At 39.2% G+C, this 24,019-nt stretch overlaps 1 protein-coding gene across 1 annotated transcript in view; it reads left to right on the top strand.

The window, feature by feature from the left end:
- LOC107100491 (cadherin-6-like) overlaps window positions 1-15,410 on the top strand; it is a 103,576-nt gene extending 88,166 nt beyond the window's left edge. Inside the window, exons 8-12 of the mRNA XM_015398995.1 lie at window positions 5,944-6,080; window positions 8,263-8,384; window positions 11,396-11,513; window positions 11,720-11,971; window positions 14,173-15,410. Coding sequence (XP_015254481.1) covers window positions 5,944-6,080; window positions 8,263-8,384; window positions 11,396-11,513; window positions 11,720-11,971; window positions 14,173-14,672 — 1,129 coding nt within the window. The 3' untranslated portion in view covers window positions 14,673-15,410. The remainder of the gene's footprint in view (window positions 1-5,943; window positions 6,081-8,262; window positions 8,385-11,395; window positions 11,514-11,719; window positions 11,972-14,172) is intronic.
- The last annotated feature ends 8,609 nt before the right edge of the window (window positions 15,411-24,019 follow it).

Below are 24,019 nucleotides of genomic sequence, written 5' to 3'. Positions count from 1 at the left end.
CTATGGAGCAGTATCAGACTCATATTCTGACTAGAATTGAGTAGGACTACGTCAGGCTACAATTTTGAATGGCTGCTACTGTATGTGGGTGTCAACCTGTGAACTTTAAACCGGCTACAATTAGTGCAAAACTCTGCAACTCAGTTAATGTTAAACTCTTATTGTTTGTTTTTAAATCAATTCATGGACTTGAACGTTCTTATTCAGGTGAATTGCTCGTTGCACATCAGCCCTGTAGAGCGTAGCGGGCTACAGGACAATGGCGGCCAGAGGTCCCCAGGACCAAAAATAATTGTTGTTCAACAACAATTATTCAGTAGCCGGTCCTTGGCTCTGAAACACTCAGCCTCTTGAGTTACGAACCATCACTGACCGTTAAGAGTTGGGTTGAAAACGTACCTGTTTAGATCCGTTAGACAGTGGTAGAAATAAGGCTTTTACTCTACATTTCTCTGATATTTGAGTTGCAGTGGAAAACAGGAATATATTGGGTATATTAAAGGGATTCCTTGAAGCACAGATGCCTTACTGGCATGTTTTCCTTTCACTCAGAGGCATTTTAAAAAAAGTAATAAACTTCTTTGCTGGAAGAAATTGACCTTGCAAGAATAATTCAGTTTTACATTCTGATGCAAAACTGAAGCCTGTAGAGTTTTATCTGCAGGGTAGATGATGGGTGAACCTGTTTAGATGTTTTGGTTGATAGTTTGTAAATGAATAAAATGATTGCTCATTTTGCCTCATTCATCCAAACACAGTAACACTGATCGCTCCAAGGCTGTGGCTGCCAGCTTCATGCGTCACTAGCCCTTTGTCTTTATAAGCCAGAGAAAGAAAAAGGAGCAAGAAACAAAATTGAAATAAAATATTTATCTGGGTTTTCCAGCACTCATGAGAAGTATGGAAATCGCTCCGGCCTTGAGATTTAATCCTGACATAATCAGATTCTCGAACTTTACACAATGTCAAAGGGAATGCATTTTTACAACTTTGTTTTTCTTTTACTTTTGGCACAGCTTTGGAATTTTAATGCTTGGAGGATACAGACCGACAGTGTTTACAGGAAGACTTTATCTTTTTTTGGTTTTGGTTTTCTACGGTCGGATGGATACAGTGTCGCAGTGGGTAGCACTTTTGCCTTGCAGCAAGAAGGTTCAGAGTTCGATTCCCAGCATGGGGTTTTTTTTGCTTGAAGTTTGCATGTCTCCCTGTGCGTGTGTGGTTCTCTCCAGGTACTCCGGTGTAGGTACCAGACCTACTCAGCCGATGATGTTACGCTACATGATTGGTTGAACGTCGCCACATGATGTAAAACATTGTGGTTGCCCAGACAACGATGATAACATCACGCTGCGTCGGTGTGCCGTGTCGATAGCATCTGTAGTGTTAGCGTGTCTAATGACCGATGAAGTTTTACCTGATTGATAACAAAACTGAAAAATGTGTTTATGGTGAACAAAGTAGCTGTGCTCGGTAGCTAACAGGTTAGCCTAGCTCGGTCAGTTAGCCACATTAAGCTACACTACTTTTAACTTTGCGTTGACAACAACTGTTCATTTTCTACATGTAGAATAACTGTTTTATTTGTCTAAAATCTCTACAAAAGTCATTTTTTAAAGATGTTTCATTTGTCCTCCCTCACCTAAGATCTTAACAAAAAGAATAAAAATAAACTGAGACTTTTTGTCACTTTGTTAAAAGTCAGAACTCAGTCTTAAAACGGAGTACTTTCCTTCAAGACTGACAATTTTGTACTTTCCACAACTTTAGACCGATGAAATGTAAAATAATAGCAAAAGAATAGACTCCAACATTTGATCCTTAAGAAACGGGTTCAATACAGTTTATCCGAGTGGAGTTGCCATATGTTGACATCATAAGAAGGGGCGGGGCCCGAGCAGATCTGGTACATACACCGACTTCCTCCCACAGTCCAAAAATGGTTTCCTACAACATTCAACATTAATCAACCCTGTGAACCAAAATTTAGTCCTCATTTCTAACTGCCTCCAAGTTTATTTCCTCTCTTCAGGTTGTAGCAGGAAACCCACCTACCTGTTTCTAAACAGCTGATATTTGGTTTTAGTTTATTCCCTTTTAACTTATACATTATTTACTATGTCATATTTCCCATTTGTGTGTTTTGTATCACATTGCACTGCAGAGTTTTGACATCATGCCTGGCTCTAAGGGTTCCATCCGCCATTGGTACAGATTCCTCGGTTGTTATTGTGCATCTGGAAAAAAAAGCTGTGCTGGAGAAAACGTGCAGCAGCTTTGTTTTTTATCCCTTCGTTGATGGTATCAGCACTTTCCTCTCCCATTACCATCTTAGCTTGTTTATGGAGACTTTTATGCACCTACACACACCTGGCAGGCTAAGCTTTTTTTTTTTTTTGCACCAATCAATTCTCTGTTTATTCTTAACAACCCCGTCAAAGGTGATATATCAGAGTCTTCTAGAAGAAAAAGAGCATTTTTGCTAAATTAGCCTGAGTTAGTGCGTTGCTGTCTGTGTTATAAACAAAAACCTCAGAGATCCCTGGTTGGTCGCACCTGAAAGGAATGAAAACAGAGAACGATGCAAAACTTTCATCCATGGTCACGTTTGGACTAATTAACATAGATGCTCTGACACTAAGTGTGATTTTAAAGTTGTTTAAGTCTCTAGTTTTGTCGTGCAGACATGTAGGAAGTGCGACTTTAAGGCTTTGTTGGTCAGGTATAGAGATAAATGCTTTAAGATTAAATTAGACTAAAGGAGGAGCAAATAATCAGAGGATGTGGGAATAAAAGCCATCAAGCACAGATGAGGTCGAGTGTGCTGTGATTCACACGGATTACGGCCGTTCTCATCCTCTGAAGCAGGAATTAGCTGATCAGCAGCGTCCTCCTGACCCTGCGCGTCCTTCCATCCATCCATCCAGCTGCCGGCCTGCTTACAGCAGCACTTTGGATCCCCGATCGGGCCGAGCCACCGCCGCTATCTCACTGTCAGGCTCTGACCCAGCCAGTTGAATTACTGCGATTCTTAGAAAAGCAATTAGCAGAGCTTGAGTGTGACACAGTTTTAACGAGGTTATGGTTTGAGTCTGGGCTGAGAGGAAGAGGAAGCAGTCGGTGTGAGAGAAGGGGGGGGGGTGGAAAAAACAAATCTGTGGAAAGAGGAGAGCGGAGCAGCGATGCGTTCAGAGCCCGGTTCATAGTCTACCCTCGGGGGTCTCCTGCCGCTTACTCTGGCCCTCGTGATGCCTGCTACTCCATTAATCACACTGATGCATGGCAGAGGTCTGGGAAGCAGAGAAAACAACACAACTGTTGTCTCTTTGGTGTGTTTGTGCGAGGAGTCGGCTCCTCACCACGGGGCAGAGCATTCCGACCTGCAGAAACAACTACATCAACAGATTCTCTTCGCTTTAACTTGATGTGTTTATGGTCTAACTTCCAGGTTAATGTGCTGAAGGGTTCAGGCCTGATGGTGCGGAGCTGAGAAAAACCTCTTTGTAATGAAGATAAACAGCTTAAATTGGTGATAGAAGTTAAGCTCTAATGCAAAAAAAGATGAATTTCTCTTAAAAGAAGAGCAGTTGAGTGTCGCCAACTGCCTGAACTTAAAGCGGAGGTCTTCAATGGGGGGTCCACAGAGGTACTGCAAAGGGGTCTTAAAAGTTTCGGTTGATTAGACTTTTTTTTTTAATTCCCCGCTGCAATTTTTTCCACTAATGAAATGTCTTTAAATCCACATTAACATGAATTCAACACACTGTATTAAACAGATAAATGGAGGCAGAAGATGTCGTTCAGTCATCAATGCACACATTCAGCGACACACAGGAGCTCTTTCAAGCTGGGCACCGTTTCATTCACAACACCTGTCCCATCAACCAGGAATCAGAATCAGAAATACTTTAATAATCCCAGTGAGAAATTACTTTCGTTACATTACTCCATCTGTAATAGAGTGACTATAGGACCAGTTTGATATAATACTGTTTCATACAATATATATATTTAGAGGATCCCCACTCCATCATGCCATTGGTTTAGGGGTCCTTCACCTGGAAAACAATGAAGACCCCTGGATTAAAGCAATGCTGGTGAAGGTTCTCAGTCATCCAGGTTATAGTCATTCCAAAAAAGTTAAAACAATAAAGTGGACTTTGTTTCCAAGTTTGAAGACGTTTTGCTTCCCATCCAGGAAGCTTTTTCAATTCAAAATGTCAGAAATAGGGTTGAGTTCTAGGCTTTATAAAGTGGCCCAACACAGCCTTGTTTTTGTTAGAAAACATGCAACTTGAACTGAAAGGGGGGTCGTTAAAGGAAATTGTTGGCCTAGATGAATAGGCAAGGTCTTCTGTTCCCCTGTAAAGGGGTTGTGATGATAGTGGGAAAAAGATAAACTCTATTGCTGCATTGCAGGTTTTTGAAAACTGAAATCTGACTCCACCCCCTCTGTTTTAGGATTTAATTGAAAAAGCTTCCAGGATGGGAAGTGAAACATCTTCAAATTGGAAACAACGTCCACTGGATTGTTTTTTTCTAACTTTTTTTGGAGTCTTTAAACACATAGTTTCAGGCAGCAAATGGACAGGGATGAACCAGTCAGCTTGTTTTTTGAAGTACTTGCAGAAAGCTGTTTAATGTGTAGTTTCAATTGTTCCCATGTGTTTAATCTGGTTATTTTCATCATTTCTATTTGTCTCATTTCCATCATCATAATCTGTGTAGCTCAAGCATCTCGACCTCAAGCATCTGATCCACGCCTGCAGTGAGAGGAGGAAACTTTAACATGGAAATCGCAGTTATAAATATCATGGAGCCATGTTGTTCAACAATATTAGTTCTTTCCAACATCCATGGGGGGATATTAAATTAGGTTTCTCAGTTATTTAGCCTGAGTCTAATTTAATGTTTTCTGATGGATTATATTTAATATGCAACAGCAAGTAGTTCAATTAGAACACAACTGTTAAGAGTTCATTTGAAATACTGACAGTTGTCTGTTTAGTTTAGCTTTTAATACTGGAAATTTGATGATTATTGCTCATGGATAATAAAAAAAATATGTTTCTGAGAAAAATAGGTCAATCTAAAAAAAATAGAAATATGAGACTAATTAAAGGAAAATCCATCTGCTGTGAATTATCTGCTTTTAATATACGGTTAATGCTCTTTTGTATAAATTAATGCATAAGTTTAGCAAGGATGGAGACTAGGCTGAAGTTCTATCCTACCCAAATCTACGCCTTCCTACCAAAGCTGTGCTTTATTCCCCCCTTTTTCTGCATCTTTGTGCACCAATAAAAACTCCCATTGCCTTGGATTCAGCATTCTGTGAACAGTAGGCTTCTTTTTTTAACTTTATTTTTGTTTTGAAAAGGCTTGAAGCACATCTTTAGAGAATTTCATAAGTAGTTTACATCCCCCCACCCATATCCCCACAAAGTGTGCTGATAGAAGAAAACAAATTAAATGACAAGAATTAGACACAAATACACACCAACAAACAAACCAAAAAATTTAAATAATTCAACATTATTTTTACTTTTCTTATTTTTAATCCCTCCCTTTCTCTCCTTGCATTTCTTTTTCTTTTTTCCTCCAAACAGCATGCTATTTAAGCCACATTTTTACCGTTCCTTACTGTTTTTTCAGATTGTTGACTGCCTGCTGGGCAGCGGTTGAGTCGGGAGTCATTCTCATGATCTTTCAGTCTTAACGTCACATTTATGAATTGAGAATCAATTGTATCTGTCAAATTATTTATTTAAAATTCCAAAGAAACTCTATTTTGTTTCAAAATCTGAATTGTAGCACTCTGTAGTAACTCTATAGTTAATTGTACTCCATGTTGTTTGGCTCTACCTGTGATCTGTTATGCTACCAATGGATGGAATCCCTCCGGTATAAGACGCCACTCTTCCCTCTGTGCGTTTGCTGCAGGTACACCATCGACCGGCGCACAGACATGGACCGAGTGTTCAACATCCACGCGGGGAATGGGTCGGTGTTCATCCTCCGGGAGCTGGACAGAGAGGAGAAAGCCTGGCACAACATCTCTGTCATCGCCACGGAGTTCAGTGAGTTCAAACAGCTTTGTGGAAGTGATGGACGCCTGTAGATGTTAAAGGGAAGCGCTGGATGGCGTTCTTAAGCTACGACTTTAAACCTATAGAGGGCTGATTTTAGGGCCGATTATTTTGTAATTCGGTTAATCTGTTGATTCTTTTTTTTTTGATTAATCAATTATTAACCAGATAGTTAAAGGTTGTTTAAAGAAGACTTTTTACTAGATTAAATCAGGTGAAACTAAAACATTTCTACTTTAGGAGTTCTGGATAGAGCATATACAGATGAAACATGTTTTTTTTTTTTATCTTAAATGCAAAATTTTTACTTTTTGTTTTTTTTTTACAATTTTGGTATAACTACTGCTTTAAGCGGGTCACTCTTTCAGTGAAAGGCATGTTTTACAGTCTCTATACTCCAGTTAACGATTAATCAAATAGTATATAAATTGAGGATTATTACAATAATCGATTAATCTTGATTAATCCAATTTATCGTTTCAGCCCCAATGAGTTACCTGCTGTTTGCCCCTAATACAGTTCTGCGAAAATTATTTCCCCATCTTACAGATTTCTTGTTTTTTTTTTTCTTGGTTAGATTTGTTCAATAAATGACTAAAGTTCTCCAAACCAACCTGGGCCTCAATGAGCAGGTCAATAAATCGCAAATTAACTCTGACTAATCACATTTTCCAGAAGCCATACCAAAAAAAAAAAATCATCACACACAGCTCTGGAATCATCACTTGAAAATAAAACTGTCTGACAACTTGAAGTATTTGAAAAGATTAAGAAAAAATTAGTCTTTCATTTGAAGAAATTCAAAAATAGAATAAAAGGAGGCCACAGATAATCCAGGTCAACACCTCCAGGATCTCTAGCTCAGTTAAGGTCAAAGGTCATGAATATACAGAAAGAACCAGAGACTGAGCGACGTCTCCAGAGCAGAACCACTGCTGACCCTGTTAAATGTACTGTAACCCTAACAGATTATGAATCATTAAAAGCAAAGCGTCACATGGTGGTGGCAGCATGATGATATGGGGCTGCTTTCCTCTTTCACACTTGAGTGACTGGCTCTAACTGAGGGAAACATGGATGCTGTGCTCTAGCAGAAAAATGTTCAGTTTACCACCAAAGGTACATACAGCATAAAAATAAGTAGCTAGGAGTAAACTAATCAAAATCTGGGGTCACACTTAGCCTGGTTCTGCTGGAGGTTTCTTCCTGTTAAAAGGGAGTTTTTCCTCTCCACTGTCGCTACAAGCATGCTTAGTGTGAGGGATTGCCTTTGAGTCAATGAGTCGATGCAATCAAATGGTTTTCCTTAGATAGAAAACTTTGAATCAGTTTGACTGGATGATCTGGTTGAACTGTAAAGTGCCTATATATATATATAAACTGAATTCAATTTAATTGAATTAATCCAAATAACACAGTACTGAAAAAAATAAATAATAAAAAAACAAAATTATAATATTACTGTATAACATTTCAGAAAACACCTGATTTCAGTGATTGCCTTAAAGTGTTATTCAACAAAATTTTAGATCAGGAGCTCCATCAGAATATATATATATATATATATATTTTTTTTTTTTATTTACATTTTTTGCTTTAGTCAATTCATTATTTTACTAGCAGCTGATTTTTTTATGGAAAATTAAATAAACAGGATGTTTGTGCTTCAAAAACTAAGAAAAAATGGAAGGAAAAATTTTAAATAAATAATAAATAAATGAGGTGGTCTTGGTTTGTGTAGCTTGTGTAATCATAGTTGTTTGACATTTAAATGATTAAGAGCAAACTTTAGTTCTCTATTTTCCAATTACAGTGATTGCAGCTATTAATCTATAATTTCAACTTAAACGTAAAAAACGTCTATATTTTAAATGCCATGTTTGTAATGTGTCTCCTTTTCCTTTATTGCGTCTGAAACGTCTTAAAACTTTGCAGACTTTCTGTTTTAATTGTTCTATTAAGAGATTAAAACAGCAAAGCCTTTTATTTGTTGTTGTGCAGGGTTGTTTTTTGTTTCAGACAAGCTTTTATTTATTTATATACGCATAATTTGATTTAGATATAACTGGTTGCCAGGAAACGCAGCCAAAGCCTCACACATGTTCGGCCCAACACTCGTGTAAAGGAATAATTATCCGTGTGAAGTCACTATGTCCACCTTTGTGTTTCCCAGACAACCCACGCCAGATAAGCCGTGTGCCTGTATACATCAGAGTGCTGGACGTCAACGACAACGCTCCAACATTTGCCACCAATTATGAGACGTTCGTGTGTGAGAACGCCAAGGCTAATCAGGTCAGTTATTACAGCGCATAAGGTAATCGCCATGGTTTCATCCGGACCCCACCGTTAGGATTAGGTGTCCAATTAGCAGGCCTCAGAGAGAATTTGCAAGTCTACCACATGTGTTTGAAAGAACTAGGTGCTTTATTCACATCCTAGATTAAAAAAAAAAAAGAAAAAACTTCCATTTTTCAAATAGAATAAAGATATCAAAGGTAGATCAAATAGAATATTTCATAACTCTAGGATTATATATTTCAGAGCAGGAAAAGCTCCTGGTCCAAATGTTTGGTCCAGTTCTGGTTTCATTTCAGGGATTCACGTCTGAACTAAAGGTTGGACCAAGGGGAGGGGGAGGGGGGAAGTCTGGTTTGTTTAAAGTGGATTAAATGTGGCAGATGTGAACACACTGTAAATGGAATTGGGAGGATTCTGCAGTAGCTACTAAAGCAGCAGCCACTGGGTCCAAATAATTAACTTAGTTAGTAAAAAGCCACAAACTAGTAACTTAAGCTAAGAGCTACTCCATAAAAACCCAAGATAGGAACTTCTGAACATCGTTAAACAGCTACATAAGCTAACAGCTACTCTGGAAAGCTGTTTCTAAATCAATCAATGACTTTAACTATCCAAGCCGACAACCACAGAATTAGTGCTTAAAGGGGAACACCATTTTTTTTCACATTGGGTCCTTGATTTTACGTTATTACATCATGTTCTATTCACCATTATGAGTTAAGATATTCCGTTAGGTTATATCCAAGTAACGTCTTCGTATGGGCAACGACTTGAAGGCACAAACTAAACTGATCATAATTTGTTCTTTATGGTACGCCAGCATTCATAGCATGTGGGTGAATCACTGTCCCCCAGACAGCCGCGGTTAGATTTTCTGTATGACGTCATTCGTCACAGAAACGAATGTCGTTGTGCACGCTCTGTTTAAAAGGTGCTGTTCTCGTCGCTTAAAGCTTACCGTGGCCAAATGTCCGCTCTAACCACTAAATCCTTCAATCACTATATAGAGCGGTGACTATATAGTGGACTTTATAGTGAACTGTTAACTGACCTCTCTGACAGAGGATCACTGCTTTTTGCTCCATTGGTCACGTAATTCCTCCTCCACTGGGCAGTACCTGTGTTATTGGTTTCCGCTGTCGGGTAGCGACAGCCTATGGTGACAGCGAATCCCATAATGCTTTGCGAGGAGAGCTCTCTGCGCAAAGCATTCTGGGATATATCTGCCTCTTCTGAGGCCTTTCCTTTCTTCTCATATATTTCGTAGACACTTTTTCTCTTACGACCCTCGGCCATTTTCAAAGAACCGCAGAGAGAAAGTTGAGCTTCGATGACTGTCTGAAACCGTAGCTCACCACAGATATACGTCTGAAAGTACGCATGCGCAGAAAAAGATAGCTAATGAGACAAGCACGTAGGATGGCCTTATGTAAACATCACCAGAATGATTGACAATTAGGATGACCACTTATTTAGATGATCCACCTGGAAATAAAAGATTTTCCTCTATACCTTTAAGTTGTATTAGCTGTAATGTCTGCAGCTAATCTATAGTGAGGAAAAGTGATGTACAGTAATAATAAAACTACTAGACCACCCTTGTTTTGTTCTGTTTCTTTTTCTAAATGTTTAGTAAAGTAAAGTATGGAAAGAACTAAAATTAAAAAAGAATAGCATTGTATTGTTCCCCTGGCTGGAAGTTGCCTGTTAGTAAGAGTAACTGTTAGCCTAGCATTAGGGGGTGAATTTCCTTTTTTGATTTTTTTGTTTTCGCTCGCTTAGACCTCAACCAAATAGCTTGTGAACCTTCGGCCACAACAGTCCCGCCCCCTTGATAAACGACCAATCATATTCACTTTATTCACGTGTGTAAAGTCGGGCAGCGGTTGGAGCAGCCGCTTCCGTACGACTTTAAAGACCATCTGTAGCAAAACCCCATTAGAAACAGCTGGAGAATAATAAAAACACAAGCATAAAGTGGCTTAGGCAGTACAATGTGTTCATTTATTATGGTCAGCTTGTTCTATGTTTACGATCAGAAGGACTGTTCATTTTCTTTCTGCCCTTCACTTGTTTTCATGAATCCCCAGTGACCAAACTCGTCCTTTTAATCTCAATAAACAGCAGCAGCTGATGTTGACAGAAACGTGCCAATAATCAGAAGCTTGAACTAAAGCCATCTCTAATTAGAGGCACAGACAATGTGATAAAGATAAAATAGTTTAACAGCATTACTATCTTATTTCACCGCGTTTTGTTCTATAATAAATAACCTAAACATCAGGAGGTCGCCTGTGCTGTCCATTTCCTTTGCTTCTTTAAAAATCTTTGTTTCGGTTTATAGTCAGTGAAGGTGGCATTGATCTACAGAATTTATGTCCCACCGCTGTGTTATTTTATGATTTGTGCATGTTAAAAAGGGACACATGACAACCTGGCCTTGTAAATAAGGAGATAATGTATAAATACGTCAGATGAGAGAGCAGGCGGGGCCACTTTTCATGGTTTTATTTCAGACGTAGTTGGATGAAGGATTGTCCCGCAGATAAACGAAGGCCTCATTTAATGCAGCTGGAGGAAGAAACTTCCTTCAAACTAGGGAGACTTTTGAAGTGTGACTGATGAGAAAACTGCAGTAAAAAAATTTGTTATTTTTTACTCATTTAACAGTGTAGTAAAAGATAAACTATTACATGCAGAAATGAATAGAGGTCAGGTGACCTCCTGGATGAGACAATCACGCAGTCTTGGAGTAATTTTAATGCTCCTCTTGTTCCCAAAGCTTCAGAAATGGCTTAATAACACTGATTGATGGCAGTGATTGTTTCCTATTAAGTGATTTTGAGGTTTAGTGGGTCCGATCTGGGTGTAGATGTGAACTTTGACCCCAAAACGTCATATTAAAATATCAATGTTTGTGTGTTTACATTTCACTGTTCAGTACTTCTTACTCTGAGATCAAATAAATAACGTCAGATTTAATTTTTTTGCCTCCATCTTTCCAGAGGATTCAGACCGTGAGCGCGACGGACCCCGACGAGCCGCTCGGAGGCCATCGCTTCGTCTTCAGTCTGGCCCCAGAGGCCAACGGCAAGGCAAACTTCTCTGTTCGTGACAACAAAGGTACAAACATTTTATTTAATGCGGGGGGTGAAGACTCACATCAGCACAAACTTCAGTGCATTTTAATTGGGAGTTTAAATGACAGAATAAGAAAGAAAAACATTTGGTTTAGCTGGAATGTTTTCCACATCCTTGAATAAACTCAAGGGTGTGAATACTTTTTAGGAGGTGAATGCTTTATTAGTGATGCCCTAAATCTTTCCCAGATAACACCGCCTGGATCCTAACCCGGAGGAACAGCTACAACAGCCTCCAGAAGAGCATCTACCACGTTCCCGTGGTGATCACGGACGGAGAGTTCCCGGAGCAGAGCAGCACCAACACGCTCACCATCAGGGTGTGCACCTGCGACCGCGAGGGCAACATGAAGCTGTGCAACCCCGAAGCGCTGACGGCGAGGGCGGGGCTCAGCACCGGCGCCCTGGTGGCCATTCTGCTCTGCGTCGTCATTCTGCTCAGTGAGTTGTGCTGCAGGAGTCTGAGCCCTGGCAGGTGTTTCAGAGGCGGTTTCATATTTCACTTCTTAATTTGAACCGTCTCCTCTGGTGGGCGGATTATCGCGTCAGGAGCAGCAGCTGTGGTCGTAATTTAGTTTGAGGCAACAGTGACTGACAGCATCAGAGTTTAACTGGTTTCAGAATGAAAAACAAACCTTTAAAGGTGAAGAGATAATTAGAATAACATTTCAAATATATATTAAAACGGCAATTGATAGATTGTGATAAATCCTAGCAGGTTACACTAACATCTGGACTCATTATGATGAAGGATGACCTGGCTAAAAATAAAATAATCTCACTCTGTTATAAAAGACTTTAATCCATCTAAAGAATAAATTATTTGATCATTAGAGTCACTTGTTGGCTCTTTTGAGACTTTTCTTATTACAGAATAAACATCACATACGTATATTAATGTTTTACCTTTAATTAGAGAACGGGCCAAATAATGGCTCTGATTGGTGATCAGCAGGTCGAAAAGAAAACAATCAGACTGAATTAAAGTGAAGACCATCTTAGGTCTGCATAGACTTCAAAGCTCTTTGAAAAACATGCAATCTATTCCTTTTTCTTTGCATCTAAGAAACTTTTTCCATCAAAGAAGCTGCAGCTCATGCCGTCCTCAGATGTTCCTGGTTTGAAGGAATGAAAATATTGCCTGTAAAGGGATACATTGGCGGATTTGTGGCTAAAATAAACCCATTTTTATGTTTTAATGTAGTTAAATGATTATTATTAATGCTAAATGGTTTAAGTTATACTTTAGAGTAAAAGCTGACTAATTAAAAATCAGTTTCCAAATATTTCTATTTGGGTTCTGCTCCTTTTTTTAATTTACTTTATAGCAACAGATGGAGAAGGGGCAGAGCCTAATCTAGATGAACAAACCTCTGTCCATCTGGAACTTTCTCAGGCATCTCAAAGCAGCAGAAACAGCAGGATAGAAAGTTAGCCCGACTGCTACATGTGCTGCTAATCCATCAGCTCATTTACGTATGCACAACCAGATATACATGCGGAGGGCCATAAATAATCTAATTCTGGTACTAAAATGACTTATTTCTATCCTTAACTCATCAAATAATGCTAATAAACAACTTTAAAAAAAATGTTTTATGACTTTTCTGGGACGATTTGATGCTTTCAACATTTCTCCGTTTTTTGTGTGAAGTCATCATCGAACAAGCTCGGAGCAGTCTGCATTTAAGTTGTTTCTTTCTTTAGATTGCACACTTTATACCATACGGTTAACACAAAAGGGAAAAATAAAACTCAAAAATAATAGATTTATATTTAAATCCAAACCGGAGAAAGTTAGCTCCCGGAAGTAGCGTAGGATCCAACTTCCGGTACAGATCGGGCAGAGTGGACTGATAAAAGGAAGGATTTTAATGCATTTTATATTCTCAGGAAATATTATTAGCCTTTAACACATTATAGTTTAGTATGCTTACTATTTTCAAGGAGGGAAAATGTTTTTTAGGATTTTTTTATAAAATTGCACATGTGCCAATGATCTGATGATACGGATGGAGTAGTGACTGTACCAACCCTTCGCTCGCTTAGACCAGAGGCTTTTATAAAAAATATTTTCTAGTATTACACATCAGCACATTGATAAAGAACTGATCTGGATCAGGTTTCCGTTTTAGAAGCAGATTCTCCTTTAAAATAGTAAAATGAACTTTAAAAACCTAATCACTGCAGCGAACCCGTTGGGATCACATTGTTAGTCATCAGACACTTTTTGAGGTGTCATTTCCTGTCTGTGATTTTAATTTAAAGTTGAAGTCATTTTTTATTAAGATATATTTTTAGAGGGAATTATTAACTGCAGGTCATGGACTGAGGTAGACGGGAACCTTTGTATTTTTTTCTGCTGGATCAGATGGTTAAACATGTTTGATCGAGCACAAAGAGGCCTGCATCTGATCTTCAGAAGCTAAGATGCAGCTGATGCTCTAGGTTCTTCCATGTTGTGTAGAAGTGGTGGCCCTGAGCGAGAACCGATGCATAATGCATCTCTCTGCTACCAGATTGTGATGTACAAAGTCCCTGAACATCAGTGGAGGAAAACAGCAATTCCCTGTGGACGGTCAGCGGCCTTCACAGCAGAGGGAGTGAGAGTCTGAGTTGTCTTTGTTTCTGCTCTGCTGCAGTGATCGTGGTGCTGTTCGCCGCCCTGAGGAGGCAGAGGAAGAAGGAGCCTCTGATCATCTCCAAAGAGGATGTCAGGGACAACGTCGTCAGCTACAACGACGAGGGCGGAGGAGAGGAGGACACTCAGGCCTTTGATATCTGCACGCTGCGCAACCCGGAGGCCATCGAGGAGAGCAAACAGAGGCGGGACATCATCCCCGAGACCTTCTACCCTCCGGTTCGACGGCCCGTGGTGCCGCCGCCGAGCCGGGACAATAACGGCGACGTGAGAGACTTCATCAACCAGCGGCTGCAGGATAACGACAGCGACCCGACGGCGCCGCCTTACGACTCGCTGGCCACCTACGCCTACGAGGGAAACGGCTCCGTGGCGGAGTCCCTCAGCTCGCTGGAGTCGGTGACCACCGAGGGCGACCAGGACTACAACTACCTGAGCGAGTGGGGGCCCCGATTTAAGAAGCTGGCGGACATGTACGGCGGCGACGACAGCGACTCCTAACAAGAGCCTGGCACACGGACGGAAAGCGTGGCGTAAAAACCCGAACGTTCAGGCGGTTTGGCCCTGCGGACACGCCGTCGGTGGAACGTTGAGAAGAACCGGCCGGCGGCGTCCTGTCGTCCCTCCGGTGACCAGACGTAGGCTTTGTGTGTCCAGTCAGTGTTAGTTGCGTTTTTTGCAGGGACGCAGTGAAGACTCTTTTTGTGTGTGTAAACAGGGTCCAAACCAGACCCAAATATATCGACAGATTTTATTTGGTTGTTTCTTTTTTTCCAAAGCTGCCTGTGACTTACGGACTCCCTACAAGCAGTTTGGTTACCTACAGATATGCCGACGTATTTTTCAGTGTTTCTGAGACTTAAACTAAATGCTGCATATTGTGAGTTCTATCTTAGCTTGTGTATGTACGGTTATATGATACAATCCGCTGTACAGTTTTCTTTTTTATCTCACCTCCAGTTTGACCTGAATCCAACTCAATTCATCCAGGAGGTACAGTTTGTCAAACCTTCACAAGAAGCTGTGTGTAAGCAGCTCTGAGGTCTTTGAGTTAAAATACCAAATATTTCCTCAATATGGAGGAATGTCATCAGTTTCTCTCTGATCCACTGAAGAAAATATTGTTTTTTTTGCTAAATTCATGAGACAAAAGGTCCAAAAAGTTGAAAAACTGTCCTGTTTTACCTTGGCTAGAACTTTTTATGTGGTGTTTGATTCTTCCTCCTAGAACAGAAGAAAATTCTGTAGCACCTTTCTCAGTGAAACTGAGTTATAACTACACTACAGGTACATCTTAATAGATTAGAATATGATCCAAAACTGTTTCTATTTCAGAAAATTACATTAAAAGAAATCTATAAATACCTACACTTGACATTTTCTGTTAAATTTTGATAAAGGCTAATAAAAAAGTTAAGTTTTGTGGCCACTCCCACAAAACGTGAAAATATCCCCAAAGATACAAGATGTCATTGCTAAAATAACTAATAGCAAACAATGGAAAATTTAGTGGAGGGAAAACATGATAGAGGGATGAATGTGGAAGCCCAAAGGGAAAAGTGTAGCTATGAAGGATTATGATTTTGATTCTTACCTGACCTAAAGACCTGATTGACCAATACTTGGTGCTCCGCATCGCTTTCTAACAGATAAATTTGAATTTCAGTTGAAAATCGGAGTCTGAAAAACACTGCTACTGTTAGTAAACGTTCTCATCTGTAGGCCATTTCTGTCTCAAACATCCTTTTTTATTGGTATAAACTACATTTTTCTTATTGGCTAACAGAAATAAACATTGCAAAGACGTCACTCTGTGTAATCAATCTATTAAACTTCATTGTTAGACTGAAATTGTAACAATGAAGATTTAATGATGTAACAAGGATCAGGTGGAGCTGGTAGGTCTCTACAAAGTTGATATATTTAAAGAAAGTGGAACTCTTTAGTTAAATTGATCTATCCTGAATTTACAGAGTCTTTTCTATTATAAAGTGTTTTTTTATTTTGATATAAAAGTCAGAATGATTCAAAATATTTGATGAATGTTTCCCCTCAAAATTAAAAATTGCTGCCCTCTAGATCATTGAAAGCAAGAAAGAAAATCTACAGTGTCGTGCGAGTCTGTTTGCCCTGCTCAGGCAGTTGCGCAATAGAGATGTGCCAAAAAGCAAAGATCACCAGTATTTTCCTTTACAAAACGCCTCCCATGGCTGTAGTCCTAATTACATGCACTGTACCTCGCTCCGGAGCCAGAGCAAACGCTTCGGCTTTACCCAGCTGATTTCCTGCGGGACCTCCAGCCTCCTCCATAAAGATGCTTATCGAAGGGGCACCTGACCTTTGAGCGGAGCAGAATTAGGCTTTTAAACCCAGAAGATTGTCCTCGGCTCGTGGAGAAGGTCAGCGCATCGACGAGGACACACGAGAGGTTCGCTTTAAATGCGATTTATGAAACAAAGGAAAACCATCCTAGAGCTGCGGCGTTACAGAGTTCATTGAGGACCTCCTAAAGATGAGTAAACAGCTCTGAGTTCAGCCTTGTGTCTGTTTCTGAGAGGGCAAAGTCATACGTATCAGCAGAAACAGAAAAAAAAAAACATGGGTACAACATGCTCTGCCCTCGCTTTAACAAAAGGCCAACCTGTGAAGAGGCTGACATTTGTCAGACATTTAGAACAGAAATAACACCATGGCATAATTGCCACAGAGCTACTTTCTTCTCTCCATCTGTAATGCTGCAGTCTATTAAACACACTGGCTGATTATAGAGGCTGGAAAACTATGAGAGGCTACTAGAGCTGTGCGCTCTTTTGTTTATTTGCTTTCCTCTGAACTTCTCATTGTGAGTTTTCAGGCTGAAGCAGTGTTGCTATGATAAGCATTAAGTCATCAACACTTCAAAGGGCCATCACTGCACCAAATCTGTTGGTCCGCCTCCAAGAAAATAGTTGAACTCTATATAGCGCCTAGGCTAAATACAAAGAGCTAGAGGTTTATTTTATAGATAGTTCAGGCTAACCCTGATAACTCAGCAACCAGTGGTGACCAATGAAAAGCTGGCATCGCATACAGTGGTCCCAACGACCTCAGGTGAAAATGTATAGGAAATCATCTATAGCATGCAGAAAACAAAAGGATAATTAGCTTTTACCAAGATAAAACTAACAGTATCATGGTTTTATTTTTTTTTGTTATAAATCTAATCAATATAACTCTTTGGTCAATGTAACATGCCAACATCTGCGATTCAATTACTGAAGCTAAATCTTTAATAACAGGCAGTCCAATACCATATATGGCAGATTTGTGTTTAGAATGGAAATGTAGCTCATTATTGCCGCTATTACCGCTATATAAATATGGCAGCCATATTGGCTTTTGAAGCCCGGGTGCTAAAGAAACCTTTGACTTAAAAAGGCGTTCTAGTTGAGTCTGCCAATTTGAAAATCTAAAAATCAACATTGGATTAGATTCTTGCAATGAAATGTATGACGGAGTATTAGGGCCAGCCTAAAGATAATATTTTCTTCTATTTCGAGAACAAAGTCGTAACATTACGAGAATAAAGTCGTAAAATTACGAGAATAAAGTTGTAACATTACCAGAATAAAGTCGTAACATTACCAGAATAAAGTCGTAACATTACCAGAATAAAGTCGTAACATTACCAGCATAAAGTCGTAATATTATGAGAATAAAGTAATATTACTAGAACAAAGTCGTAACATTACGAGAATAAAGTTGTAACATTGCCAGAATAAAGTCGTAACATTACCAGAATAGTCTCTTGTCAACTTGTTTCTCATAATTTTGGGACTTTAATCTCCTACTAAATTCCGACTATTCTCGTTGTGACTTTTTTCTTGTAATGTTACGACTTTATTCCCGTAATTTTACAACTTTATTCTCAAAATAGAAGGGGAAAAAAAATCTCTAGCTTGGCCCTAACACTCTGTCATAGAAATGCACAGTTAAAACGATAAATATGTTATAGCAGACACAAAATGTTAACGTTATCATCAATACGTACATGCTAATGATGCTTTCCACATGCTAATGATGATCGTAATCAGCAAGTATTTAATGAGAACCCCTGAGGAAAAAAAGTTGAATTATCTTCTGTTAGCTAGCATTTTAGGACAAAACCGAGAACATTTCAGTGTGTCGGTCTTACGATGGTAACGTAATCTTATGTTCAGAAGAGCTCTTCTAACACGACTCAAAGTTAGCAACATCTCCCTTTGCTCGATCTAAACTGGGACAGCTATTCAGACAAAGAGCTACGAGTCTTTTTATATGTGGTCCAGTAGACTTTCCTTTTTGTTGATCATTTTAAGGGAGAAGGTTAATAACAGTCACAATTTCAAGCTGGTCTTTAGCATAACGGTACTAGGAATTAGCATCATTAGCATTACAATTATTACTTAGCACTATCCAGCTTACGGGTTATACTAATTAGCATCCAGATAGCACACAATTAGCCTTTCAATGTTTCTCTGTACTGTTTTGAACAATTTCCTAGATACAAAATGACTTTTTGGTTGGTTCTATTATTATTATCCATATATTATCATTATAACTTTGAGGCAGTTGCTAATAAAACCATGTTACTGACTGTCTTGCTAGACTCAAAAATTACAGTGCAAACCATAGCGCATTCCTAATGCTAGTTCTGCTAATTTATTAGCTTTCAACATGCTAATGATTTGGCTCTTTCACATGTTGAAAGGGACAACTAGCAACCTAAAGCTAGCTGTGTTAGCAGTTTACATTCATCAAGTCTGGTAGTCAGATCCTGCAAACAAATAAATTTTTTTAGACAAACGGTTCTTATTTTGTCAACATTTCTGGTTGCTCTGTTATTAAGGCTAGCTAAAAATGAGAAGGATAACTAGCTGGTTTTAACAGAGCTGTGACTTTCGGCTACAGTTTGTCCGTGATTTACACCACACAGCTCAGAATCTCTAAGTGTCCCCTTTGGTTTTCATATTTGCTGTTTTCATATGGGGTATAAGCATATCACCAACACTGAGAACTGTTTGTGTTTTTACAACGAATGAAACTGCCTCCATAATAATGAGCCACACCACTTTTTTTATTTTTTTGTTTCCAATGTGTGAGGTTCTTTCTGAGGGAACTGGTTGGAAACACTGAAGTGCGGATGCAGTAGATCTGTGGTTGTTGATGTGCAGACGAGGTTGCCCTCGGGCCTCGCCTCTTCTATGCTATAACTCTGTCGGTGGCAATGTGGTTCAGCAGTCACGTTTTGTTTATGTAGAAACGATCCGAGAACTAGTGGTAGTCTAAGGGGGGCCCGACGTGACCGGCCATTCATCACTCTGCTTTGTAAACCGTGATATTTTGTACTGAATATTTATATGACACGATTAAATATGTTTAAAATGAGTCCGTCTCAATGAGGTCTTCTTGCCAAACAGACAACTCTGACGGATGGAAACTTTAATTTGAAAAATGTGACGGCAGCCGCAGGCAAAAGCACACCAGACACTCTCCAGCCCTCACAGGTATGTACGCTTTATCCGTAATGAATCTCAATATAAAAGACTCAACTCAACACAGATAAGTTATTAATATGTCTGCCGTTGTTAAATAGCTAGATCCAGAGGCGACAGAGCCGGGGAAATTGTTAATTAGACAATCTATAATTAAGATCAGTGAGACAGCCAATTGGATCTCAAGTGAGATGATTAAAAAAATGAATGAAGGGTGGAAAACTTTTTATTATTATTATTGGCAGATAAGTAGCAGATGGTGACACTGTTGGTGTAATCGACCCTCTTTAGAGTTTTTGTCTCATCAGAAGTAAATAAAAGCAGATTGCTGGTGATTCATTTTAAAACTTTATTTATTTAACATCTCATATTCAATTTTATGAAAACTTTATTTCTTATTGTTGGTTTGTTTCTGTAACACATTTCTGAAAAGTACTTTCCAACCACAGTTTTAGAAAACAAGAAGGCGACGGTTGAAGAGTCAAACATGACATCTCTCTCTCTGACTCCTAACAGCATCTCAGTACCTGCAGTACCTCGTCTTCACTAACTCTCCCTTGAACTGCTGCCACTTTTCTGCTCCTTGATCCACCAAACGAGGCGCCGTCACTTCCTGCCCTCCGCCGCCTCGTCGGTCTCCTTTTCCTGACGCTCTCGCTCCCGTCTCATCTCCTTCAGCTCCTGACGGTATTTCCGCTCAATGAAGCGCTTCTGATGAGCCATCTGTGGGAAGTTATCTGGGAACGGGGAAAGAGATGGAGAGAGGAGGGGTGGGACAAAAGAGAAGTCAACCAAGGAGAACAGATAAAAAGGGAAAGAGGTGTGAAGGGACGGGGTCGGCCTCCAACAGGGCGAAGGAGGCAAATTAAGACACAAATTACACCATCGGTAGTTTTCAAAGCAGGTGTCGGGCTGTGTTTTAGGTCAGATGTTGCAATTAAATGATTCCTGTGTTGAATTTTCACTAATAACGAGGAAGATTTAATTGAGTTTGTTTGGTTTCGGCCCAATAGGTGTTAGATTTGATTGCTTAATTACAAGCAAACACTTCTGAATGAAATCTATAAAATCAGGCATTAGAGACAATAAGAATGAATGAGATATAACCATGAATGTGCAGAAATTTGAATACACCTATTATGGGCTTTAAATGATTACCTGAACGACTCCTCGTTCCTAAGGGATGGAACTGTTTTTGCGGTTCAACTTGCATGTTTTCTAAGCCATAACAAGGCTTTGTTGGGCTTCTCTATATAAGTCAACACTATCCAGACATTTTTAATGTAAAAAAGCTTCCCGGGTGGGATGCGAAACGTCTTCAAACTTGGAAAACAAATTCCAGTGGATTTTTTAAACTGTTTTGGAATGAATATAACCTGGATGACTGAGAATCTTCACCAGCATAGACTACCTGAACTGTTTCGTAACCTTTCTTTAAAGGTAAACGGCTGTTCCAACCTTTGGATTTCCGAATTCTCCCGATCGGTGCCCAACTTTACACGAGTGAATAAAGTGAATGTGATTGGTCGATTATCAAGGGGGCAGGATTGTTGTGGCCGAAGGTTCGCAAGCAAGTTTGGTTGTGGCCGGTTTGTTGGAAGCATCTTCCTAACCAGTTAGCAACTTAGTGCTAGTAGGTTCCCAATGGGAAACTACAGTAGGACCAGTTAGCAGAAAATTTGTGACGGTAACGACATTGTCAAGGAACGCTACGGACAGCGGAAACATGCAAGAAGAGGAGAGTTTTGTGTCGGAGGTCGTGGGTGAGTCTCCTCCGTCACACGTTTTATTTAGAGGAGGAAAGTGGGGACAAAGTTGTTGTGGAAGAGGACGCCAGGGCGGCAGAAGCTTGGTTTGGTGTAGCCTCGCAACGCTGCCAGTTAGTTAGCTCTACGCCTACTGAAGACACAGAGGTCCATCTCCGTAAACACTAGAATAGAAGTCAATGGGAAAGGAAATTATTCTTATTTCAACCGTTGCGTACATTAATCAAGATGCTATGACTGAAAAAATGTGACTGACAGATGACCGTTGATATGATTGGCCGAATTTAGGTGTACAGGCCGACTTATACCTAGCTGGCCTGCATAAGACAACGAAAAAAAAAATACAGATTTTAGGACAGATTTTTCTAAACTTTGGGACAATATGGTCTAATAAAGAGTACATTTATATACATGTTTAAGCCAGAATGATTTGACATTTAAATATGACTTCCCTACAACTTTAATGATTAAACTACTTCAAATGAAAACAGGACCTGGGTTAACAACTTGCAATGCGGACTGGTTTGTTCTCAAAATGATGTACATATACCATCTGACCAAAAGTATTTGTCTATTTTTAGATCTACATGAGCTTTGAGGACGTCCTGTTTTAATCTATAGGGACATATCTGTTGATGCGCCCCAGTTTCCACCAAAAACAGCTCTAACATTTCTGTAAACATCTTCTCATAGACGAGGAAACCAGAATTGCAGTATTTGCTCTAATTAAACCCAAAGGCTTTCCAAAACCAAGTCAAGTTTCTCCAAACCAACCTTCATACACATGTAGCCATGAACGTGAATGGAACGTCTGAATTCATTGGTTTGGTGTAGTGACCCAATACTTCTGGTAAAATGGTGCATGTGTGGCATTGTTGGTACTGTTCCTCTGAACTAAACTTTCAAACCGACAACACAGACAGCAGGGTTTAAAGCTGAGAAGTTTTCCTAAACAGCTCATGTTTTTTATTTTTTTATTTTTTGGGAAACAACCAGGTGTGTCCATATTTCAGTTGTCTAGCTTTCATTGGTTAAGTTAAAAGGTTTTGAAGTAGTATTTGGTCATGATGCCCTCCGCTTTATTAAATAATGCTGCTGACAACTGCAGAGCCCCACAGCATGATGCTCCCTCTGCTGTGCTTGACTGCTGCAATTTTCCTTTTATCTGGAGGTTAGGGCAGTTTTCACCCGATGGTTAAAATTTGATGCTCCAAAATGAAGTCGTCTTCCTAAATAAGTTTTTCTTAACTCACCTACCTGTTTGAAAAAGAAACAGATGACAAAACAAAAACAGAAAATAAAATGGAAATAGCTGAAGTTCTGAATGGTTTACCCTAATTCAATAGAAATATATCTATTTCAATATTATTTTATTTAATAACAGTGATTGGGCTTTTTCTCATATTTCAATATATATTAATTTATAATTACAGCATTTTTTACTAACTGAAATTCAGGGATAAATGTGTTTTGATTTCTAAAGCATATCTAGAATGTTATATCAGATGAGTTTTATGAATTTGGTTAAGCAATTGATAAAAAAATTAGTTCAGGCTTTCTTTGAAGTGTTTTTTAATTCTATATAGATGTATTATAGATACTTTATTAATCCCCGATAGGGCAAATTCATGCCCAATAGCAGAGATAAAATGGCTGTTTGAGGCTTTTATTCATTTTTCTTAATCTATAATAAAATTATATCAAATCTACTGAAATCAAGAGGTAGATATTATTATACAGGTTTTTGCTACTAAGCTGTGATCTTAGCCATGTTGGAAATGAATGATCTTACTTACTTTACTTAAAAGCCAATCCTGTGTTAATGAATTTAAACAGGAAGAAAATCAAATATTCTGTCAGAATTATGAAGCCTGTTCATTTATAGATGTTTAACCAAACATTAATGGGGTGTATGAAAACATTTGAGCATATTGATCAACAGCCTCATTTCTGCACCCAGTTCTTATTTTGTTAAATCATCGATCACTTGTACATTTAAAGCTCTAACTGAATGAGATAATGAGCTGAAATAAAGATCTGATTGTATGCAGATCATTAAAAGATGCTTTTTAAATTTTTATGATGATTTTAGACAAAATTGCTCATTTCCAAGCTGACAAATGTTTCAAACTTGGCTTTAAAAAGCAGAAAGATAAGGCTGCAGATTTGGCTACGTAAACCGTTCGTTTTCCACAGAAAAGTTCTGAAAACCTCGATTTAGGTTTTCCGCACGCTGCCAACTTGGCCGGAGAAATTTCCAATTCTGATACGACACATTAAGCCTGGGAGGAGATAACAAATAAGAAACTTTACGGGTCGGGACACAGAAGTGCACTTTGAACCGCATCGAAAACTCTGATGAAAGTTTTCTCTGAGGCATATTTGTCACATGCTCTGCCTCTCATTAGGTGCAGAGAAAATGCGTGGGTGGCATTCTCAAGAGGATGTGCTAAAGGGCTAACTGCAGCAATAATAATTATCAGAAGAAGAGGAGGAAAAATACAGATCAGGAAGGGGAAAAAAAGAATATGAAGCCTGAAAAAAAGTCACGGTCAAGCAGGTGAAGAGA

This window comes from Cyprinodon variegatus, unplaced genomic scaffold (assembly GCF_000732505.1).
Source record: "Cyprinodon variegatus isolate N-32 unplaced genomic scaffold, C_variegatus-1.0 Scaffold978, whole genome shotgun sequence".
Taxonomy (NCBI): domain Eukaryota; kingdom Metazoa; phylum Chordata; class Actinopteri; order Cyprinodontiformes; family Cyprinodontidae; genus Cyprinodon; species Cyprinodon variegatus.
Note: the sequence above shows the minus strand (reverse complement) of the source record. Positions and strands in the feature narration are given on the sequence as shown.